The sequence below is a fragment of the Aegilops tauschii genome, chromosome 3 (genome assembly GCF_002575655.3).
Source record: "Aegilops tauschii subsp. strangulata cultivar AL8/78 chromosome 3, Aet v6.0, whole genome shotgun sequence".
Taxonomy (NCBI): Eukaryota; Viridiplantae; Streptophyta; class Magnoliopsida; order Poales; family Poaceae; genus Aegilops; species Aegilops tauschii.
The window spans coordinates 580,839,474-580,864,565 of record NC_053037.3 but is presented as its reverse complement, the minus strand read 5'-3'; the positions used below and the strand labels follow the sequence as shown (position 1 = coordinate 580,864,565).

The window sequence follows — 25,092 nt, the reverse complement described above, 5'->3', positions numbered from 1 at the left end:
TCGATGCATAACCATCGGTGAACTTCAAAATCTGTTTCAGCCAGGTAAGTACTTCCTTTTTTTCTGGCGGTTTAAGGACAAAGTCAGCATCTGGCTTGAACCAGTTTTTTCGACCGCCTGTGGGAGGCTCCATGTTCAGACGTGGTCTATCACAAATTCTCTGTTGATCGGCTCTAGCTTTAACGTTATCCTTCGTCTTATCAGGAATATTGAGGATCGTGTGGAAAAGGGACTCTGCCACATTCTTTTCGGTGTGCATCACATCGATATTGTAAGGAAGTTTGAGGTCCTTGAAATAGGGAAGCTGTGAGAAGGGGGTAATGTGAGTCCAGTTGTGCGTCTCACGATATCCCTCGAAGCCTTTGGCTTTGGCTTTGCCTTTGCCTTTGACTTTAGGCTGGAGAGCTTTTAGCTGAGCAAGAACATCTGCCCCCGAAAATGTTGGAATCTCGGTTACTTCATGAACAACCCGGCCTTTCGTGAAGTTCTTCTTGTCTTCCCTGTCTGGATGGTCTGGAGGGAGGAACTGTCGATGCAGGTCAAAGGCTACATACTTGCCACCCTTACTCAGCCAAATCATTCGCAGAGCCTGCATGCACACTGGGCATGGCATCTTCCCACTTGTACACCATCCGCAGAATAGAGCATAGCCGGGAAAGTCATGCATGCAATAGTGCAACCAAACTTTCATCAAGAAATTTCTCTGCAGATCCCGGTCGTATGTCAACGTCGGAAAGTACCAAGAATGGTGCAAAGCATCCACCAGCGGCTGCATAAACACACCCAATTGCTTCCCCGGATAATCAGGCCCCGGAATGATGAGCGACAAGAACATGGTCTTGCGTTGCATTAGGGCACCGGGAGGAAGATTGAGCGGAATTACAAACACGGGCCAACAGCTGTATGGATTGGACAACATACCATATGGATTCAACCCATCACCTGATATGGCTATTCTGACATTCCTAGCCTCGGCTGCTTCCTCGGGGTATTCTTCATCGAACGACTTCCATGCTTCCCCTTCCGATGGATGTACGATTTTTTTTGGATTGTACCTTATACCTTCCTTGTGCCACTTCATCATTTTGGCAGACTCCTTCGTGATGAAAAGGCGCTGCAATCTTTTTATAAAATAAAGATACCGAAGAACCTTAACGGGGATGGTTAGCTGCTTTTTCTCACCATCCTCACCGACCACCTCAATGTACCGAGACGAACCGCACTGCCTACAGTACTTGTCATCCGCATACTCGTGCCTAAACAAAAGGCAATTCTTCGGGCAAACATCTATTTTCTCATAATCCATAGAGAGTGCCTTCGTGATTTTCTTTGTATCGTACATGCTTTTCGACAGTTCATGACCCTCAGGGAGGCTATTAGCCCATACTCCCAAGAATGCTTCGAAGCATTTCTGGCTACAGCCGTACTCAGCCTTGACTGCAATCAGTTGCGAGATGGCATCCAGCTGAGATATTTTCGCCCACGCATAAAGAGGTTTCTTCGACGAGGCCAAGACCTCCAAGAAGGCCTTTGCGGTTGCCTTCGGCTCCTCCGGTTCATTCTCTGAAGGTGTCGCATTTCCCGTTTCTGCAACAATGACATCATCTAGCATGTCCCTGACCCCGTCGTCCTCATATCCATCGATGCGTTGTCGCATCACCTCCTCTCTACCACGGTCCTGCTCGGCTATGTTTATCGGCGGCATGTCAAAGTTTGGCATATATCCGTGCGTGCGAAGGTGCTCACTCATGTCCGTCTGATTTCTACGGTGACGTCTGGCACATCTCGCACAGGGGCATGGTGGGATAATTCTCATTGGACGACGGAATATCTCCTTCAAATAGACATCGGTTTTCGCGATCCACTCTGATGTTACTCGATTCCGACGGATAAAACCACTGTACATCCACTGATTATCTGCCATCCTCTGCTTTTTTTGCAAGCCACACAACATAATTAAGGATTCATTTAAATTAATCACATCAAATTTTCAGTTTCTACCGCGTTTAATCCACCTACATCTCTAATAGGTAAAGATGGGTCCTAATCCCACCCGAGGATGTGTAGATTGAGTACGTTCTCCATTCTACCCCGTTCCGAGACAAAATTTCGGCAGCACCTCCCCGCTGTTCTCCAGATACACGTCTCGGCAAATAGCCGAGAGAATGTGCTCCGGTGAACAATGGGGAGGCGCCGCCGAAATCCTGTCTCGGAACGGGGTAGAACATGGAGAACATACCCAATCTACACATCCTCGGGCTGTCCGTGGAAAACGCTGGACAATCCGAAAGAGCTGCGGTGATAAATATTCAATTGAATGCATATTTATCGATGCAACCCTTTCGGACGGGAGACGCCTAGGTTACGCGACATGACTTGAGAATGAAATCTAGTCACATGATTCGTAGCTCACCCTCGGCTGTAGAGGAAGTATTCGAATAGCTGACAGACGACCGGGGACCAAAAGCTCCTACGCCGATCACTTCCGAGATGGAACACCACAGAACCTGCACCGTGACAATAATTAAGTACATCACAATATATTCGTCATCTATCATCATGTAACAATCATCGAAGCATAAAAAAACCATCATCATCATCGTCATTTACCATGATCCAACAATCATCATCATTTATCATCTCTTTCGCAAAAAAAATGGAAATCTATCATCATCATCATCTAAAAATTATCAAGGCATAAAAAAAGCATTATCATCTATCATCAACATCATCATCTATCATCATTAACATCATAATCTATCATCATCAACATCATCATCTATCATCTAATTTTTTTGCATTTCTCACATTTCTAACTATCATCATACATTATGCATCCATCCATCTAACCATCCATCTAATTACATAACTATGAACAACAACTTAATTCACACAAAAATTGCTACAGAGAGGGAGGGAGGGAGCTCACCATGGGGGAGGGCCGGCTCGGGTGGGGGGGGGGAGGGCAGGCACGGGCGATGGAGGTCCGGAGCAGGCGGCGGAGGGCCGGCGCCGCGGCCGCCTGGGGAGGCCAGAGGGGGGTCGGGGCGGGGCGGCGCGGGGTCGGGGCAGGGAGGCCGGAGGGGGGGCGGGGCGGGGCGGCCGGCGCGGGGCCGGTGCGGGGCGTCACGGAGTCGGGGCGGGGCGGCCGGCCCGGGGTCGGGGCTGGGTGGCTCGGGGTCGGGGCCGGGAGGCGCGGGCGGCGGCGGGCTCGAGGTGGGGCGGCGCGGGTCGGAGCGGGGAGGCGCGGGCGGTGGCGTGCTCAGGGCGGGCGGCGGAGGACGTGGGCGGCGGCGGTTGGGGTCGGGGTCGGGTGCGATGAGAGGGAGAGAAATGAGTGGAGAGGAGGAGGGTGGCCGCGCGAGGGGATAAGGTTGGCCCTATGCTGACGGCATGGCCGTCGGCATAGGCTCGGCCCACATGTCAGCAGCCCGGGGGGAGTGGATAACATGGACGTATGCCGACGGCCCGGCCGTCGGCATAGATGGGAGGCCTATGCCGACGGCTAAGCCGTCGGCATAGTTGGCAACTACTTTTTTTTTGAAAAAATAGTCCCACCTCGTCGAGGGAAAAGCAATTTGACCTGTTTAAATAGTTCACTAATCCATACGTTATAAGCTCCGGTATTCATTAAACTTATATGAAGAAAATGGACAATTGCTGTGAACTTTTCAGTGCTCGGGCACCGGGCGTGCCCGGGCAGCCGGCCCGGTGCCCGAGCACTAAAAGGTTCACAACAATTGTACATTTTCAATGATGAATACCGGAGTTTTTAATCAATTCAATTATTACATTTTTAGATTCTTAGTTTACCGTTTGTATGGGACCCGGTACCCGGCACCTGGAGGGGGGAAACGGGCGCGTCGGGTCTACACGGAGGGGATCTTGCCGTGGGTCTGGCCCGGATGTTGCTCCAAAGTGTTCCTATGGACTGACCTACCACAACCGGGTGGATAGGTCCACTGCTCAAAGCCCGTCCGTGCAAAGTCAAAGGGCTAGATCCCGTGGTCAAACGCTAGAGGGTTAGGCGGGACGGGGGCCCGGGGGGGGGGGGGGGGTAGCAATGCCACCCGAGCGTCGCACCGGGCCCTCATACATGCGGGGTGGTGTGGTGCCATGTCCAAAGAGGCGGCACGCGTCTCTGGGGTGTGCCCCCTCACGGACAGCGCCGCCGCCGGCACCTGGAGGGGGGAAACGGGCGCGTCGGGTCTACACGGAGGGGATCTTGCCGTGGGTCTGGCCCGGATGTTGCTCCAAAGTGTTCCTATGGGCTGACCTACCACAACCGGGTGGATAGGTCCACTGCTCAAAGCCCGTCCGTGCAAAGTCAAAGGGCTAGACCCCGTGGTCAAACGCTACAGGGTTAGGCGGGACGGGGACCCTGGGGGGTAGCAATGCCACCCGAGCGTCGCACCGGGCCGTCATACATGCGGGGTGGTGTGGTGGCATGTCCCAAGAGGCGGCACGCGTCTCCGGGGTGTGCCCCCCCTCACGGACGGCGCCGCCGCCGGCACCTGGAGGGGGAAACGGACGCGTCGGGTCTACACGGAGGGGATCTTGCCGTGGGTCTGGCCCGGATGTTGCTCCAAAGTGTTCCTATGGGCTGACCTACCACAACCGGGTGGATAGGTCCACTGCTCAAAGCCCGTCCGTGCAAAGTCAAAGGGCTAGATCCCGTGGTCGCTACAGGGTTAGGCGGGACGGGGGCCCTGGGGGGTAGCAATGCCACCCGAGCGTCGCACCGGGCCCTCATACATGCGGGGTGGTGTGGTGGCATGTCCGAAGAGGCGGCACGCGTCTCCGGGGTGTGCCCCCATCCAAGTGACGGCGGCACTGCCTTGCGTGCAGGGGGGCACACCGCGGAGCCCCAAGACGGGCGTCTACGCATGCCTGAACACTTTCACATATGCATCGGGACCCGTGCGATGTTTCGGGGAGATAGCTACACCCCGAATCCCCCCACCAACTAGAATTCCCTCCGTGTCGACCGTTTCCCCACTCCGTGACACGGCGATAGCGACGTTCGTAACGGGGGGCAATCGATATACAATCAGGGTATGTTTTTTTAGATAAGGCATAATTATCTTATGCAAAAACAAAAACTAAAATAAAGTAAAAATGAGAAAATAAAGTAAAAATAAAAAAATTGTATGCCGACGGCTAGGCCGTCTGCATACCTGTGCACACACGGAGGTGCAGTCCCACGGATCGTTGACGTGGCATGGCGCACGGATCGATGACGTGGCAGAGGGGCCTATGCCGACGGCTATACCTAGGCATATATTTGCCATAGGTAGTATAAAGCGAAATTTAAAATAAAACTAACAAAATGTATGCCGACGGCCTAGCCGTCGGCATATCTATGCACACACGGAGGTGCAGTCCCACGGATCGATGACATGGCATAGCACACGGATCGATGACGTGGCAGAGGGGTATGGGCCAGGTCTATGCCGACGTCGGCATAGGGCTGGCACGGGTATGCCGACGGCCGCCGTTACCACCCGTTGGCGTAGGCTCAACGTCGTCAAACGGTCAGCGCTGACGGCAAGGGCTATGCCGACGGCCGCTCCTATGCCGACGGGCCCGTAGGCGTACCTCGAGCGGTCCCGACGGCCTCGTATATGCCGACGGCCCCGTCGGCATATATGTATTTATGCCGACGGCTTTTCTACGCCTACGGCCTGCCCTTGGCCGTCGGCATAGCGGCATTTATGCCGACGGGTGCCATCGGCATAGATTTGGCCGTCGACAAACGAAGTTTTTCTGGTAGTGTGGTCCAGCCGGTGGAAGGGCTTGTGCGTGGTGTGTCTCATGTCAAACGGCTGGTCCTCCCACGTGCCCTTGAAGTACATGGCGTTGCCGAGCACGACCTGGGTCGTTCGGTGTATCGAGCCCTCTGGGAGGACCAAGTCGATAAGGTTCCTCCGGCGCGCCGTGGAAGTCGACGGTGCTAGCCTCTGCCTTGTACGTGCCCACCACAGCCTCACGGAAGGCCGGCTTCAGTGGCCGCGTCAGGTTGCTCCACACGCCGCACACGAACGCCATGCGGGGACCGCCCGAGGTGGACCTATCCTGGAGCGCGTCGGCTGCCAAGCGCGACACGAAGTTCTCGAGCTCGCTGCGCGTCCTCGCTCCTAGGATGCGGAGTATCTCCTCCAGTGTGGCGTCCCGGGCGCCGGCGGCCAGGAGCACGAGAGCGGCGTAGATGGACAGCGGCGAGAAGACTAGATTGCCGTCTGTGCTCCCCTCGGTGAGGGGCCTCGTGAGCCTGGCGGCGAGCATTGCCAGGCCACTGGAGCCAATCATGCCTATTGTGTCGAACTGCACCGGCGGGTTTCTGGTCACCGGCAACAACTCGAATCTTCTAGCAGGTAGCCGCTCCTCGTTAATAAGTGCACCCTCATGTTTCCGTTTCCCAGTCCGCACAGGGGCAGGGCCGCTGCCATTGCTAGGGTCGACGACATGCCCTGCAAACATGATCGCGCCGGACGCCTCCTCGACTATGAAATACACCCTCGGCTCCGGCATTGCCATGGGAGCAGCTCCAGGAGCCGCAATCATCATGGTGAGAGCTGCGGCTTCCGTCCCTTCCTCGTTGAGCTCGATGACAGCCTTATGGATGACGTCACGAACCACCAAAGGCAAGCCGGTGCCGTCGTCCTCCACCATGTCTGACAGGTCAGAACCCATGCCGAACGGCAGAACAAGCCCAAGCTGTTCGAGGATCTCGACCATTTTGCTCGTGAAATCAAGTTTGAACTTGGGAACCCCGAAGTCACCGACCTTGACGGGGATCGCTGGCAGGTGATCATGCACGAAGCCCGGACGGGAGGTTATCTGGTCGACGAGGCTCCGCAGGCCGTCGTACGCGTCAGGCAGGAAGATGCACATGGAGTACTGTGTGCCTGCCGTCCACGGCCGGTATGGTTGATATCCTCACTGATAAGGAAATAGGCAGTTTTTAGATTAAATTAATCCATATGAATGAATCATGAGCATGACATGGACAGCATTGATAACACATTGATTACGATCTAACAGAGCATGTATTACGCGCATAGTAGAAACATCTACGCATATTGCTAGTACTGCTACAACAGAAAGAAACACGAGAGGGATAAACGATGTATACCCTCCAATCGGCCACGCGGCGGCGGTGGCGGTGGCAGCAGCCGCGGCATCCTCAGCAGCCTTCTTGTCGGCCTCGGCCTTCTCAGCAGCGGCGCGGTCAACATGGTGATGAGGAAGGTGATGCGGACGTAGATGAACAGAAGCGAGCAGTCGCGTAGTCGCTACCCAAAAACCTAATCGCCCCTCTCCCGATCCGGAGAGGCGGGGTTTCGGGGGCCTGCTCTCCCGTCAACCGTGTACACGGTGAACGGGACGGAGTCGCCGGCGGCAGCAGCAGCAGAGGAACAACGTGGGCGTGGAGGCGGAGATGGAGATGTGTTCTGTTTTCGCGGCGGCTAGGGTTGGCAGCGCCCCACATATATATGTGCGGCCGCGCATGGAGAGACGTGGGCTGAACCCACGTCCAAGTCGGTAGCCCATGACCCGACGTCTCAGATCGTGGCCCTACCTGTCAAAGACTCTCCGTTCCTGACCGGCAAAAAGAAGCGCATAGGAGTGAGCTCGGCTCGGCTCAATCCCGCAACCCGCGGCGCGTCGCGGCGAGGCGAGTGGAGGAGGAGGAGTGCGCGAGGGCTTCTTTCCTTCTCAAGCTCCAATAGCATGACGGAGAAAATCCCTTATAAAGCACTCCAACTCTCCTTCCACTTCCGGGGTGGGACTAAACTTCCCACCACCTTGTCATGCCACCCTCCATGGGCCCTTAGAGATTAAATCTGAAATTGTCATATGGGCTCTAGGCCCATCTCATATTTCAACAATCCTCCACCAGATCTCAGGGGCCCACTTGTCCTTTGTTCCAAACGCTGTTTTGATATACCGGCATCTCAGTGGAGACCGATTAAGGTTGAGCTCCACCTAGACCAAGTAGTTACACTCCTTCACAACTGAACAATGGACTATGCCTTGACTTCTCAGTTTGGCGTCAAGAAGTTTCACCACAAGTCTCACTGATATGAGGCTGCCGAAGGCCGACCCCTCGGGAGGAGCATATTAGTCACACTCCTGGCCTGTTCATGAGCTTGCTAGAGATCACCCCAATCTCATAGATTGTGACCAGCAGTCGGACTCATATAGGTGTGTTCCTCCAAAGATCGCTCTGTAGGATAGCATCTTGCTTATACATATAAGCCTTGGAACACATTAAGACAGTAGTCATCCTTCCATACAGTTTCCCAAAGTATTGCATCTCCAACGGAGTGGGTTAGCAAATTTACTCTCCTCAGTTCACCGCTGGCTTGTTTTCCCAGGTCCTACTTCACAGGATCTCCGATCACATAGGTTGGGTTACTACCATGGCAACTCATGTGGGTCTCATACCCATCTCCCTTGATGCGCTATCTATCACAACACGTGATAGCCCTTTAGTGAAGGGATCTGCCAAATTCTTAGCTGTTTGGATATAATCCAACGCTATCACTCCAGAGTTTCTCAATTTTCTGACAGCTTTCAATCTCATTCTTATGTGTTTGTTGGACTTCATGTTGTCCTTTGAACTCTTCACCTTGACAATAACTGTTTGATTGTCGCAGTTCATAAGGCTGGCCGGAACCGGCTTCTCAACCACTGGCAAGTCCATCAACAGATCTCGAAACCATTCTGCTTCGCCACCCGATGTGTCTAATGCTGTTAATTCTGCTTCCATTGTCAATCTTGTTAAGATAGTTTGCTTGCAAGACTTCCAGGAAACAGCACCACCTCCAAGAGTAAACACATACCCAGTTGTGGCCTTCATCTCATCAGCATCAGAGATCCAATTCGCATCACTATACCCTTCAAGTAGCAACGGGTATCCGATATAGTGAAGTCCATAGTGTTGGGGAACGTAGTAATTTCAAAAAATTTCCTACGCACACGCAAGATCATGGTGATGCATAGCAACGAGAGGGGAGAGTGTTGTCCACGTACCCTCGTAGACCCACAGCGGAAGCGTTATCACAACACGGTTGATGTAGTCGTACGTCTTCACGATCCGACCGATCAAGTACCGAACGCACGGCACCTCCGAGTTCTACACACGTTCAGCTCGATGACGTCCCTCGAACTCCGATCCAGCCGAGTGTTGACGGAGAGTTTCGTCAGCACGACGGCGTGGTGACGATGATGATGTTCTACCGACGCAGGGCTTCGCCTAAGCTCCGCAATGATATTATCGAGGTGTAATTTGGTGGAGGGGGGCACCGCACACGGCTAAAAGATCTCAAGGATCAATTGTTGTGTCTCTGGGGTGCCCCCTGCCCCCGTATATAAAGGAGCAAGGGAGGAGGAGGCCGGCCCTAGGAGGGGGCGCACCAAGTGTGGAGTCCTACTAGGACTACCTAGTCCTGGTAGGATTCCACCTCCCATATGGAATAGGAAAAGAGGAAGGGAAAAAGAGAAGGAAGGAAGGGGGCGCGCCCCTTCCCTAGTCCAATTCGGACCAGACCAAGGGGAGGGGTGCGGCCACCCTTGAGGCCCTTTTTCTTCTTTCACGTATGGCCCAATAAGGCCCAATACGTATTCCCGTAACTCTCCGGTACTCCGAAAAATACCCGAATCACTCGGAACCTTTCCGAAGTCCGAATATAGTCGTCCAATATATCGATCTTTACGTCTCGACCATTTCGAGACTCCTCGTCATGTCCCCGATCTCATCCAGGACTCCGAACTCCTTCGGTACATCAACATACTTAAACTCATAATAAAACTGTCATCGTAACTTTAAGCATGCGGACCCTACGGGTTCGAGAACTATGTAGACATGACCGAGACACGTCTCCGGTCAATAACCAATAGCGGGACCTGGATGCCCATATTGGCTCCCACATATTCTACGAAGATCTTTATCGGTCAGACCGCATAACAACATACGTTGTTCCCTTTGTTATCAGTATGTTACTTGCCCGAGATTCGATCGTCGGTATCTCGATACCTAGTTCAATCTCGTTACCGGCAAGTCTCTTTACTCGTTCCGTAACACATCATCCCGCAACTAACTTATTAGTCACAATGCTTGCAAGGCTTATAGTGATGTGCATTACCGAGTGGGCCCAGAGATACCTCTCCGACAATCGGAGTGACAAATCCTAATCTCGAAATACGCCAACCCAACAAGTACCTTTGGAGACACCTGTAGAGCACCTTTATAATCACCCATTTACGTTGTGACGTTTGGTAGCACACAAAGTGTTCCTCCGGTAAACGGGAGTTGCATAATCTCATAGTCAGAGGAACATGTATAAGTCATGAAGAAAGCAATAGCAACATACTAAACGATCGGGTGCTAAGCTAACGGAATGGGTCAAGTCAATCACGTCATTCTCCTAATGAGGTGATCTCGTTAATCAAATGACAACTTATGTCTATGGCTAGGAAACATAACCATCTTTGATTAACGAGCTAGTCAAGTAGAGGCATACTAGTGACACTCAGTTTGTCTATGTATTCACACACGTATTATGTTTCCGGTTAATACAATTCCAACATGGATAATAAACATTTATCATGATATAAGGAAATAAATAATAACTTTATTATTGCCTCTAGGTCATATTTCCTTCAGTCTCCCACTTGCACTAGAGTCAATAATCTAGTTCACATCGCCATGTGATTTAACATGAATAGTTCACATCACCATGTGATTAACACCCATGGTTCACATCGTCATGTGACCATCACCCAAAGGGTTTACTAGAGTCAGTAATCTAGTTCACATCGCTATGTGATTAACACCCAAAGAGTACTAAGGTGTGATCATGTTTTGCTTGTGAGATAATTTTAGTCAACGGGTCTGTCACATTCAGATCCGTAAGTATTTTGCAAATTTCTATGTCTACAATGCTCTGCATGGAGCTACTCTAGCTAATTGCTCCCACTTTCAATATGTATCTAGACCGAGACTTAGAGTCATCTAGATTAGTGTCAAAACTTGCATCGATGTAACCTTTTACGACGAGCCTTTTGTCACTTCCATAATCGAGAAACATATCCTTATTCCAGTAAGGATAATTTTGACCGCTGTCCAGTGATCTACTCCTAGATCACTATTGTACTCCCTTGCCAAAATCAGTGTAGGGTATACAATAGATCTGGTACACAGCATGGCATACTTTATAGAACCTATGGCCAAGGCATAGGGAATGACTTTCATTCTCTTTCTATCTTTTGTCGTGGTCGGGCTTTGAGTCTTTACTCAATTTCACACCTTGTAACACAGGCAAGAACTCTTTTCTTTGACTGTTCTATTTTGAACTACTTCAAAATCTTGTTAAGGTATGTACTCATTGAAAAACTTATCAAGCGTCTTCATCTATCTCTATAGATCTTGATGCTCAATATGTAAGCAGCTTCACCGAGGTCTATCTTTGAAAAACTCCTTTCAAACACTCCTTTATGCTTTGTAGAATAATTCTACATTATTTCCGATCAACAATATGTCATTCACATATACTTATCAGAAATGCTGTAGTGCTCCCACTCACTTTCTTGTAAATACAGGCTTCACCGCAAGTCTGTATACAACTATATGCTTTGATCAACTTATCAAAGCGTATATTCCAACTCCGAGATGCTTGCACCAGTCCATTGATGGATCGCTGGAGCTTGCATATTTTGTTAGCACCTTTAGGATTGACAAAACCTTCTGGTTGTATCATATACAACTCTTCTTTAAAAAATCCATCAAGGAATGCAGTTTTGTTTATCACTTTGCCAGATTTCATAAATTGCGGCAATTGCTAACATGATTCGGACAGACTTAAGCATAGATACGAGTGAGAAACTCTCATCGTAGTCAACATCTTGAACTTGTCGAAAACCTTTTTGCGACAATTCTAGCTTTGTAGATAGTGATACTACTATCAGCGTCCGTCTTCGTCTTGACAATCCATTTATTTTCAATTGCTTGCCGATCATCAGGCAAGTCAACCAAAGTCCACACTTTGTTCTCATACATGGATCTCATCTCAGATTTCATGGCCTCAAGCCATTTTGCGGAATCTGGGCTCACCATCGCTTCTTCATAGTTCGTAGGTTCGTCACGGTCTAGTAACATAACCTCCAGAACAGGATTACCGTACCACTCTGGTGCGGATCTTACTCTGGTTTACCTACGAGGTTTGGTAGTAACTTGATCTGAAGTTACATGATCATCATCATTAACTTCCTCACTAATTGGTGTAGAAGTCACAAGAAGAGATTTCTGTGATCCAATAAGGGAGCAGGTACAGTTACCTCATCAAGTTCTACTTTCCTCCCACTCAAATCTTTCGAGAGAAACTCCTTCTCTAGAAAGGATCCATACTTAGCAACGAATGTCTTGCCTTCGGATCTGTGATAGAAGGTGTACCCAACTGTCTCCTTTGGGTATCCTATGAAGACACATTTCTCCGATTTGGGTTTGAGCTTATCAGGATGAAATTTTTTCACATAAGCATCGCAACCCCAAAATTTTAAGAAACGACAACTTTGGTTTCTTGCCAAACCACAGTTCATAAGGCGTCGTCTCAACGGATTTTGATGGTGCCCTATTTAACGTGAATGTAGCTGTCTCTAATGCATAACCCAAAACGATAGTGGTAAATTGGTAAGAGACATCATAGATTGCACTATATCCAATAAAGTACGTTTATGACGTTCGGACACACCATTATGCTGTGGTGTTCGAGGTGGCGTGAGTAGTGAAACAATTTCACATTGTTTTAACTGAAGGCCAAACTCGTAACTCAAATACTCTTCTCCATGATCAGATCGTAGAAACTTTATTTTCTTGTTACGATGATTTTCCGCTTCACTCTGAAATTATGTGAACTTTTTAAATGTTTCAGACTTCTGTTTCATTAAGTAGATATACCCATATCTGCTCAAATCATCTATGAAGGTCAGAAAATAATGATACCTGCTATGAGCCTCAATATTCATCGGGCCACATACATCTGTATGTATGATTTCCAACAAATCTGTTGCTCTCTCCACAGTTCCGGAGAACGGCGTTTTAGTCATCTTGCCCATGAGGCTCGGTTCGCAAGCATCAAGTGATTCATAATCAAGTGATTCCAAAAATCCCATCAGTATGGAGTTTCTTCATGCGCTTTACACCAATATGACCTAAACGGCAGTACCAAAAATAAGTTGCACTATCATTATTAACTTTGCATCTTTTGGCTTCAATATTATGAATATGTGTATCACTACGATCGAGATCCAACAAACCATTTTCATTGGTGTGTATGACCATAAAGGTTTTATTCATGTAAACAGAACAACAATTGTTCTCTAACTTAAATGAATAACCGTATTGCAATAAACATGATCAGATCATATTCATGCTCAACGCAAACACCAAATAACACTTATTTAGTTTCAACACTAATCCCGAAAGTGCAGGGAGTGTGCGATGATGATCATATCAATCTTGGAACTACTTCCAACACACATCATCACCTCGCCTTTTACTAGTCTCTGTTTATTCTGCAATTCCCGTTTTCGAGTTACTACTCTTTAGCAACTGAACCAGTATCAATTACCGAGGGGTTGCTATAAACACTAGTAAAGTACACATCAATAATCTGTATATCAAATATACCTTTGTTCACTTTTACTAGTCTCTGTTTATTCTGCAACTCCCGTTTCGAGTTACTACTCTTAGCAACTGAACCAGTATCAATTACCGAGGGATTGCTATAAACACTAGTAAAGTACACATAAATAATCTGTATATCAAATATACCTTTGTTCACTTTGCCATCCTTCTTATCCACCAAATAGTTGGGGTAGTTCCGCTTCCAGTGACCAGTCCCTTTGCAGTAGAAGCACTTAGTCTCAGGCTTAGGACCAGACTTAGGCTTCTTCACTTGAGCAGCAACTTGCTTGCCGTTCTTTTTGAAGTTCCCCTTTTTTTCCATTGCCCTTTTCTTGAAACTAGCGGTCTCGTCAACCATCAACACTTGAAGTGGTCTCGTTAACCATCAACACTTGATGTTTTTCTTGATTTCTACCTTCGTCGATTTCAGCATCACGAAGAGCTCGGGAATTACTTTCGTCATCCCTTGCATACCATAGTTCATCACGAAGTTCTACTAACTTGGTGATGGTGACTAGAGAATTCTGTCAATCACTATTTTATCTGGAAGATAAACTCCCACTTGATTCAAGCGATTGTAGTACCCAGACAATCTGAGCACATGCTCACTAGTTGAGCGATTCTCCTCCATCTTTTTGCTATAGAACTTGTTGGAGATTTCATATCTCTCAACTCGGGTATTTGCTTGAAATATTAACTTCAACTCCTGGAACATCTCATATGGTCCATGACGTTCAAAACGTCTTTGAAGTCCCGATTCTAAGCCGTTAAGCATGGTGCACTAAACTATCAAGTAGTCATCATATTGAGCTAGCCAAACATTGATAACGTCTGCATCTGCTCCTGCAATAGGTCTGTCACCTAGCGGTGCATCAAGGACATAATTTTTCTGTGCAGCAATGAGGATAATCCTCAGATCACGGATCCAATCCGCATCTTTGCTACTAACATCTTTGAACATAATTTTTTCTCTAGGAACAAAAAATAAACACAGGGAAGCAACAACGCGAGCTATTGATCTACAACATAATTTGCAAAATACTATCAGGACTAAGTTCATGATAAATTTAAGTTCAATTAATCATATTACTTAAGAACTCCCACTTAGATTGTCATCTCTCTAATCATCTAAGTGATTACGTGATCCAAAGCAACTAAACCATGTCCGATTAACACGTGAGATGGAGTAGTTTCAATGGTGAACATCACTATGTTGATCATATCTACTATATGATTCACGCTCGACCTTTCGGTCTCTGTGTTCCGAGGCCATATCTGTATATGCTAGGCTCGTCAAGTTTAACCTGAGTATTCCGCGTGTGCAACTGTTTTGCACCCGTTGTATTTGAACGTAGAGCCTATCACACCCGATTAACACGTGGTGTCTCAGCACGAAGAACTTTTGCAACGGTGCATACTCAGGGAGAACACTTTTATCTTGAAATTTTAGTGAGAGATCATCTTATAATGCTACCGTCAATCAAAGCAAGATAAGATGCATAAAGCATTAACATCACATGCAATCAATATAAGTGATATGATATGGCCATCATCATCTTCTACTTGTGATCTCCATCTCCGAAGCACCGTGCTTGTGATCTCCATCTCCGAAGCACCGTCATGATCACCATCGTCACCGGCGCGACACCTTGATCTCCATCGTAGCATCGTTGTCGTCTCGCCAACTTATTGCTTTTACGACTATCGCTACCGCTTAGTGATAAAGTAAAACTATTACATGGCGATTGCATCTCATACAATAAAGCGACAACCATATGGCTCCTGCCAGTTGCCGATAACTCGATACAAAACATGATCATCTCATACAACACATTATATCACATCATGTCTTGACCATATCACATCACAACATGCCCTGCAAAAACAAGTTAGACGTCCTCTACTTTGTTGTTGCAAGTTTTACGTGGCTGTTACGGGCTTAGCAAGAACCGTTCTTACCTACGCATCAAAACCACAACGATAGTTTGTCAAGTTGGTGCTGTTTTAACCTTCGCAAGGACCGGGCGTAGCCACACTCGGTTCAACTAAAGTGAGAGAGACAGACACCCGCCAGTCACCTTTAAGCAACGAGTGCTCCGAACGGTGAAACCAGTCTCGCGTAAGCGTACGCGTAATGTCGGTCCAGGCCGCTTCATCTCACAATACCGCTAAACCAAAGTATGACATGCTGGTAAGCAGTATGACTTATATCGCCCACAACTCACTTGTGTTCTACTCGTGCATAGCATCAACGCATAAAACAAGGCTCGGATGCCACTGTTGGGGAACGTAGTAATTTCAAAAAATTTCCTACGCACACGCAAGATCATGGTGATGCATAGCAACGAGAGGGGAGAGTGTTGTCAACGTACCCTCGTAGACCGACAGCGGAAGCGTTATCACAACGCGGTTGATGTAGTCGTACGTCTTCACGATCCGACCGATCAAGTACCGAACGCACGGCACCTCCGAGTTCTACACACGTTCAGCTCGATGACGTCCCTCGAACTCCGATCCAGCCGAGTGTTGACGGAGAGTTTCGTCAGCACGACGGCGTGGTGACGATGATGATGTTCTACCGACGCAGGGCTTCGCCTAAGCTCCGCAATGATATTATCGAGGTGTAATTTGGTGGAGGGGGCACCGCACACGGCTAAAAGATCTCAAGGATCAATTGTTGTGTCTCTGGGGTGCCCCCCTGCCCCCGTATATAAAGGAGCAAGGGAGGAGGAGGCCGGCCCTAGGAGGGGCGCACCAAGTGTGGAGTCCTACTAGGACTCCCTAGTCCTAGTAGGATTCCACCTCCCATATGAGATAGGAAAAGAGGAAGGGAAAAAGAGAAGGAAGGAAGGGGGCGCGCCCCTTCCCTAGTCCAATTCGGACCAGACCAAGGGGAGGGGTGCGGCCACCCTTGAGGCCCTTTTTCTTCTTTCCCGTATGGCCCAATAAGGCCCAATACGTATTCCCGTAACTCTCCGGTACTCCGAAAAATACCCGAATCACTCGGAACCTTTCCGAAGTCCGAATATAGTCGTCCAATATATCGATCTTTACGTCTCGACCATTTCGAGACTCCTCGTCATGTCCCCGATCTCATCCGGGACTCCGAACTCCTTCGGTACATCAACATACATAAACTCATAATAAAACTGTCATCGTAACTTTAAGTGTGCGGACCCTACGGGTTCGAGAACTATGTAGACATGACCGAGACACGTCTCCGGTCAATAACCAATAGCGGGACCTGGATGCCCATATTGGCTCCCACATATTCTACGAAGATCTTTATCGGTCAGACCGCATAACAACATACGTTGTTCCCTTTGTCATCAGTATGTTACTTGCCCGAGATTCGATCGTCGGTATCTCGATACCTAGTTCAATCTCGTTACCGGCAAGTCTCTTTACTCGTTCCGTAACACATCATCCCGCAACTAACTTATTAGTCACAATGCTTGCAAGGCTTATAGTGATGTGCATTACCGAGTGGGCCCAGAGATACCTCTCCGACAATCGGAGTGACAAATCCTAATCTCGAAATACGCCAACCCAACAAGTACCTTTGGAGACACCTGTAGAGCACCTTTATAATCACCCATTTACGTTGTGACGTTTGGTAGCACACAAAGTGTTCCTCCGGTAAACGGGAGTTGCATAATCTCATAGTCAGAGGAACATGTATAAGTCATGAAGAAAGCAATAGCAACATACTAAACGATCGGGTGCTAAGCTAACGGAATGGGTCAAGTCAATCACGTCATTCTCCTAATGAGGTGATCTCGTTAATCAAATGACAACTTATGTCTATGGCTAGGAAACATAACCATCTTTGATTAACGAGCTAGTCAAGTAGAGGCATACTAGTGACACTCTGTTTGTCTATGTATTCACACATGTATTATGTTTCCGGTTAATACAATTCTAGCATGAATAATAAACATTTATCATGATATAAGGAAATAAATAATAACTTTATTATTGCCTCTAGGGCATATTTCCTTCACATAGTTCATAGTACCTTTCAGATAGCGCATAACTGTAACGCCCCGGATCCGATGCGCCAGGTGTCTTCCAGTTATTCGTCGTTGTTGCCATGTCATTTGCTTGCGTGTTGCATTTTTCCATGTCATCATCTGCATTTCATTTGCATGTCTTTCAAAACTTGCATCCGGTCCTTTTCCCCGTTGTCCGTTTCGCGATCCGACACTCTCGCACGCGCCCGTCGCCCCTCTCAGCCCCTGTTTCGTGAGCAGGAGAAAAACGTTCTCGGAATGGGCCGAGATTTTCCGAGTGGCCTTGGTATAGTACCGGTAGACCGCTCATCAAATTTCGTTCCATTTGGAGGTCGTTTGATGCCCCAACGGTTAACCGCGTAGCCCGAAACCCCTCTCTCTTGCAGCCCAGCACCCCTCCACCACAGCCAACTAGTCCATCCAAACCCCCTCCATGCTCTCGGACGTTCGATCACGATCGTGTGGGCGAAAACCGCTCCCCATTTGGAGTCTGCTAGCTCCCTCTATCTATAAATATGCCTCTCCCCCGAGATTTCTCGCAGTCCAAACCCTAGCACGCTCCCCCGCGCCGCCGGACATGTCCAATCCCGCCGGACACGTCCGCGCCGCCCGCCGCAGCGAATCCCGTGCCGACACGTGTCCACCCCCGCCGTTCCCGCTGCCGCGGCCGGAAGAGCCCGGATCGGGCCCTCCCGGCCCGTCTCCCCGCGCCGCCGTCCGGATCCAGCCCCGCCGCCAGTCTCCGCCGCCGTCCCTCGTGTTGGGGAACGCAGCAAAAATTCGAAATTTTCTACGCATCACCAAGATCAATCTATGGAGTCATCTAGCAACGAGAGAGAGGAGTGCATCTACATACCCTTGTAGATCGCGAGCGGAAGCGTTCAAGAGAACGGGGTTGATGGAGTCGTACTCGTCGTGATCCAAATCACCGATGATCCTAGCGCCGAACGGACGGCACCTCCACGTTCAACACACGTACGGAGCAGCGACGTCTCCTCCTTCTTGATCCAGCAAGTGGGGAGGAAAGGTTGATGGAGATCCAGCAGCACGACAACGTGGTGGTGGAAGTAGCGGGATACCAACAGGGCTTCGCCAAGCGCTGCGGGAGGAGGGAGATGTGTCACGGGAGGGAGAGGGAGGCGCCAGGGCTTAGGGTATTGCTGCCCTCCCCCTCCCCACATATATATAGGGGCAAGGGAGAAGGGGGGCGCAGCCTTGGCCCTTCCTCCAAGGAAGGGTGCGGCCAGGGAGGAGTCCATCCTCCCCAAGGCACCTTGGAGGTGCCTTCCCCCATTAGGACTCTCCCTTTCCCTTATCTCTTGGTGCATGGGCCTCTTGGGGCTGGTGCCTTGGCCCATATAGGCCAAGGCGCACACCCCTATAGCCCATGTGGCCCCCGGGGCTGGTGGACCCCCGGACCCCTTTCGGCACTCCCGGTACAATACCGATAATGCGCGAAACTTTTCCGGCGACCAAAATAAGACTTCCCATATATAAATCTTTACCTCCGGACCATTCCGGAACTCCTCGTGACGTCCGGGATCTCATCCAGGACTCCGAACAACTTTCGGGTTACCGCATACTAATATCTTTACAACCCTAGCGTCACCGAACCTTAAGTGTGTAGACCCTACGGGTTCAGGAGACACGCAGACATGACCGAGACGACTCTCCGGTCAATAACTAACAGCGGGATCTGGATACCCATGTTGGCTCCCACATGCTCCTCGATGATCTCATCGGATGAACCACGATGTCGATGATTCAATCAATCCCGTATACAATTCCCTTTGTCTATCGGTATGTTACTTGCCCGAGATTCGATCGTCGGTATCCCAATACCTCGTTCAATCTCGTTACCGACAAGTCACTTTACTCGTACCGTAATGCATGATCCCGTGACCAACCACTTGGTCACTTTGAGCTCATTATGATGATGCATTACCAAGTGGGCCCAGAGATACCTCTCCGTCATACGGAGTGACAAATCCCAGTCTCGATTCGTGCCAACCCAACAGACACTTTCGGAGATACCTGTAGTGCACCTTTATAGCCACCCAGTTACGTTGTGACGTTTGGTACACCCAAAGCATTCCTACGGTATCCGGGAGTTGCACAATCTCATGGTCTAAGGAAATGATACTTGACATTAGAAAAGCTCTAGCAAACGAACTACACGATCTTGTGCTATGCTTAGGATTGGGTCTTGTCCATCACATCATTCTCCTAATGATGTGATTCCGTTATCAACGACATCCAATGTCCATGGTCAGGAAACCGTAACCATCTATTGATCAACGAGCTAGTCAGCTAGAGGCTCACTAGGGACATGTTGTGGTCTATGTATTCACAGATGTATTACGGTTTCCGGATAACACAATTATAGCATGAACAATAGACAATTATCATTAACAAGGAAATATAATAATAACCATTTTATTATTGCCTCTAGGGCATATTTCCAACAGTCTCCCACTTGCACTAGAGTCAATAATCTAGTTCACATCGCCATGTGATTAACACTCATAGTCCACATCGCCATGTGACTACACCCAAAGAGTTTACTAGAGTCAATAATCTAGTTCACATCATCATGTGATTAAGACTCAATGAGTTCTAGGGTTTGATCATGTTCTGCTTGTGAGAGAGGTTTTAGTCAACGGGTCTGCAACATTCAGATCCGTGTGTACTTCGCAAATCTCTATTTCATCTTGTAGATGCAGCTACCACGCGCTACTTGGAGCTATTCCAAATAATTGCTCTACTATACGATTCCGGTTTTCTACTCAGAGTCATCCGGATTAGTGTGAAAGTTTGCATCGACGTAACCCTTTACGACGAACTCTTTTACCACCTCCATAATCGAGAAAATTCCTTAGTCCACTAGTTACTAAGGATAAGTTTGACCGCTGTCATGTGATCCATTCCTGGATCACTATTGTACCCCTTGACTAACTCATGGCAAGGCACACTTCAGGTGCGGTACACAGCATAGCATACTGTAGAGCCTACGTCTAAAGCATAGGAGACGACCTTCGTCCTTTCTCTCTCTTCTGCCGTGGTCAGGTCTTGAGTCTTACACAATACTCACACCTTGTAACACAGCCAAGAACTCCTTCTTTGCTGATCTATTTTGAACTCCTTCAAAATCTTGTCACGGTATGTATTCATTTGAAAGTACTATTAAGCGTTTTTGATCTATCCTTATAGATCTTGATGCTCAATGTTCAAGTAGCTTAATCCAGGTTTTCCATGAAAAACACTTTTCAAATAACCCTGTATGCTTTCCAGAAACTCTACATCATTTCTGATCAACAATATGTAAACAACATATACTCATCAAAAATCTATAGTGCTCCCACTCACTTCTTTGGAAATATAAGTTTCTCATAAACTTTGTATAAACCCAAAATCTTTGATCATCTCATCAAAGCGTACATTCCAACTTCGAGATGCTTACTCCAGTTCTTAGAAGGATTGCTGGAGCTTTGCATACTTGTTAGCATCTTTCAGGATTGACAAAACCATCTGGTTGTATCACATACAACCTTTCCTCAAGAAAATTGTCGAGGAAACAATGTTTTGACATCCTATCTGCAAGATTTCATAAATAATGCAGTAACTGCTAATATAATTCCAACAGACTCTTAGCATCGCTACGAGTGAGAAAATCTCATCGTAGTCAACTCCTTGAACTTGTCGGAAAACATCTTAACGACAAGTCGAGCTTTCTTAATGGTGATACTTACCATCATTGTGTGTCTTCCCTTTAAAATCCATCTGCACCCAACAGCCTTACGACCATCAAGTAGTTCTTTCAAAGTCTATACTTTGTTTTCATACATGGATCCTCTCGGATTTTATGGGCTCGAGCCATTCGTCAGAATCCGGGCCCACCATCGCTTCTCCACAGCTCATAGGTTCATTGTTGTCCAACAACATGACTTCCAAGACAGGATTACGTACCACTCTGAAGTAGTACGCATCCTTGTCGTCCTATGAGGTTTGGTAGTGACTTGATCCGAAGTTTCATGATCACTATCATAAGCTTCCACTTCAATTGGTATAGGTGCCACAGGAACAACTTCCTGTGCCCTGCTACACACTAGTTGAAGTGACGGTTCAATAACCTCATCAAGTCTCCACCATCCTCCCACTCAATTCTTTCGAGAGAAACTTTTCCTCGAGAAAGGACCCGTTTCTAGAAACAATCACTTTTGCTTCCAGATCTGAAATAGGAGGTATACCCAACTGTTTTGGGTATTCTATGAAGATGCATTTATCCGCTTTGGGTTCGAGCTTATCAGCCTTAAACTTTTGCACATAAGCGTCGCAGCCCCAAACTTTTAAGAAACGACAACTTAGGTTTCTCTAAACCATAGTTCATACGGTGTCGTCTGAACGGAATTGCGTGGTGCCCTATTTAGAGTGAATGCGGTTGTCTCTAATGCCTAACCCATAAACGATAGTGTAATTCAAAAAGAGACATCATGGTATACACCATATACAATAGGGTGCAGTTATGATGTTCGGACACACCATCACACTATGGTGTTCCAGGCGGTATTAGTTGTGAAACAATTTCCACAATGTCTTAATTGTGTGCCAAACTCGTAACTCAGATATTCATCTCTATGATCATATCACAGACATTTTATCCTCTTGTCACGACGATCTTCAACTTCACTCTGAAATTACTTGAACCTTTCAATAATTCAGACTTGTGTTTCATCAAGTAAATATTCTCAGCATCTACTCAAATCATTTGTGAAGTAAGAACATAACGATATCCACTGCGTGCGTCAGCACTCATTGGACTGCACACATCAAATGTATTACTTCCAACAAGTTGCTCTCTTGTTCCATCTTACTAAAAACGAGGCCTTTCAGTCATCTTGCCCATGTGGTATGATTTGCATGTCTCAAGTGATTCAAAATCAAGTGAGTCCAAATGATCCATCTGTATGGACTTTCTTCATGCATATATACTAATAGACATGGTTCGCATGTCTCAATCTTTTCAAAAACGAGTGAGTCCAAAGATCCATCAACATGGAGCTTCTTCATGCGTTTTATACCAACATGACTCAAGTGGCAGTGCCACAAGTATGTGGTACTATCATTACTATCTTATATCTTTTGGCATGAACATGTGTATCACTACGATTGAGATTCAATAAACCATTCATTTTAGGTGCAAGACCATTGAAGGTATTATTCAAATAAATAGAGTAACCATTATTCTCCTTAAATGAATAACCATATTGCGATAAACATAATCCAATCATGTCTATGCTCAATGCAAACACCAAATAACAATTATTTAGGTTTAACACCAATCTCGATGGTAGAGGGAGCATGCGATGCTTGATCACATCAACCTTGGAAACACTTCCAACACATATCGTCATCTCACCTTTAGTTAGTCTCCATTTATTCCGTAGCTTTTTATTTCGAGTTACCAACACTTAGCAACTGAACTGGTATCTAATACCCTGGTGCTACTAGGAGTACTAGTAAAGTACACATTAATATAATGTATATCCAATATACTTCTGTCGACCTTACCAGCCTTCTCATCTACCAAGTATCTAGGGTAGTTCTGCTTCAGTGACCGTTCCCCTCATTACAGAAGCACTTAGTCTCGGGTTTGGGTTCAACCTTGGGTTTCTTCACTAGAGCAGCAACTGATTTGCCGTTTCATGAAGTATCCCTTTCTGCCCTTGCCCTTCTAGAAACTAGTGGTTTTACTAACCATCAACAATTGATGCTCCTTCTTGATTTCTACTTTCGCGGTGTCAAACATCGCGAGTTGCTCAAGGATCATCATGTCTATCCCTGATATGTTATAGTTCATCACGAAGCTCTAATAGCTTGGTGGCAGTGACTATGGAGAACCATCACTATCTCATCTGGAAGATTAACTCCCACTCGATTCAAGTGATTGTAGTACTTAGACAATCTGAGCACATGCTCAACGATGAGCTTTTCTCCCTTAGTTTGCAGGCTTAAGAAACTTGTCACAGGTCTCATACCTCTTGACGTGGGCATTAGTCTGAAATCCCAATTTCAGTCTTTGGAACATCTCATATGTTCTGCGACGTTTCAAAACCTTCTTTGGTGCCACAATTTTAAACCGTTAGCATCACACACTGAACTATCACGTAGTCATCAAAACGTGTATGTCAGATGTTTCGTAACATCTACAAACGACGCTCGAGGTTCAGCAGACCGAGCGGTGCATTAAGGACATAAGCCTTCTGTGCAGCAATGAGGACAATCCTCAGTTTACGGACCCAGTCCGCATAATTGCTACTATCAACTTTCAACTAAATTTTCGCTAGGAACATATCTTAGTAGAACTAAAGCGTAAGCTACGGCATTATTTGCAAAGACCTTTTGACTATGTTCATGATAACTAAGTTCATCTGATTATTTAAAGAACTCCCACTTAGATAGACATCCCTCTAGTCATCTAAGTGATACATGATCCGAATCGACTAGGTCGTGTCCGATCATCATGTGAGACGGACTAGTCATCATCGGTGAACATCTCCATGTTGATCGTATCTACTATATGACTCATGTTCGACCTTTCGGTCTCTTGTGTTCCGAGGCCATGTCTGTACATGCTAGGCTCGTCAAGTCAACCTAAGTGTTTTGCTTGTGTTCCGAGGCCATGTCTGTACATGCTAGGCTCGTCAACACCCGTTGTATGCGAACGTTAGAATCTATCACACCCGATCATCACGTGGTGCTTCGAAACAACGAACCTTCGCAACGGTGCACAGTTAGGGGGAACACATCTCTTGAAATTTTAGTGAGGGATCATCTTATTTATGCTACCGTCGTTCTAAGCAAATAAGATGTAAACATGACAAACATCACATGCAAATCATAAAGTGACATGATATGGCCAATATCATCTTGCGCCTTTTGATCTCCATCTTCGAGGCGCGGCATGATCACCTTCGTCACCGGATGACACCATGATCTCCATCATCATGATCTCCATCATTGTGTCTTCATGAAGTTGTCTTGCCAACTATTACTTCTACTACTATGGCTAACGGTTAGCAATAAAGTAAAGTAATTTCATGGCGTTTGCATTGACACACATGTCATACAATAAATTAAGACAACTCCTATGGCTCCTGCCGGTTGTCATACTCATCGACATGCAAGTCGTGATTCCTATTACAAGAACATGATCAATCTCATACATCACATATATAATTCATCACATCCTTTTGGCCATATCACATCACATAGCATACCCTGCAAAAACAAGTTAGACGTCCTCTAATTGTTGTTGCATGTTTTACGTGGCTGCTATGGGTTTCTAGCAAGAATGTTTCTTACCTACGCAAAAGCCACAACGGTGATATG

General features: G+C 47.4%; 1 protein-coding gene across 1 annotated transcript; it reads right to left on the bottom strand.

Moving 5' to 3' along the window:
- Positions 1 to 5,817: 5,817 nt before the first annotated feature.
- Positions 5,818 to 6,894, bottom strand: LOC141020727 (uncharacterized). The gene has a single exon (XM_073495667.1). The coding sequence runs from the start codon at positions 6,892 to 6,894 to the stop codon at positions 5,818 to 5,820; it is 1,077 nt and encodes a 358-aa protein (XP_073351768.1).
- Between the last annotated feature and the right edge of the window lie 18,198 nt (positions 6,895 to 25,092).

Bases quoted from the DNA above. Each gene is read 5' to 3' on its own strand.
- LOC141020727 (XM_073495667.1), bottom strand. From the start codon at position 6,894: ATGTGCATCTTCCTGCCTGACGCGTACGACGGCCTGCGGAGCCTCGTC.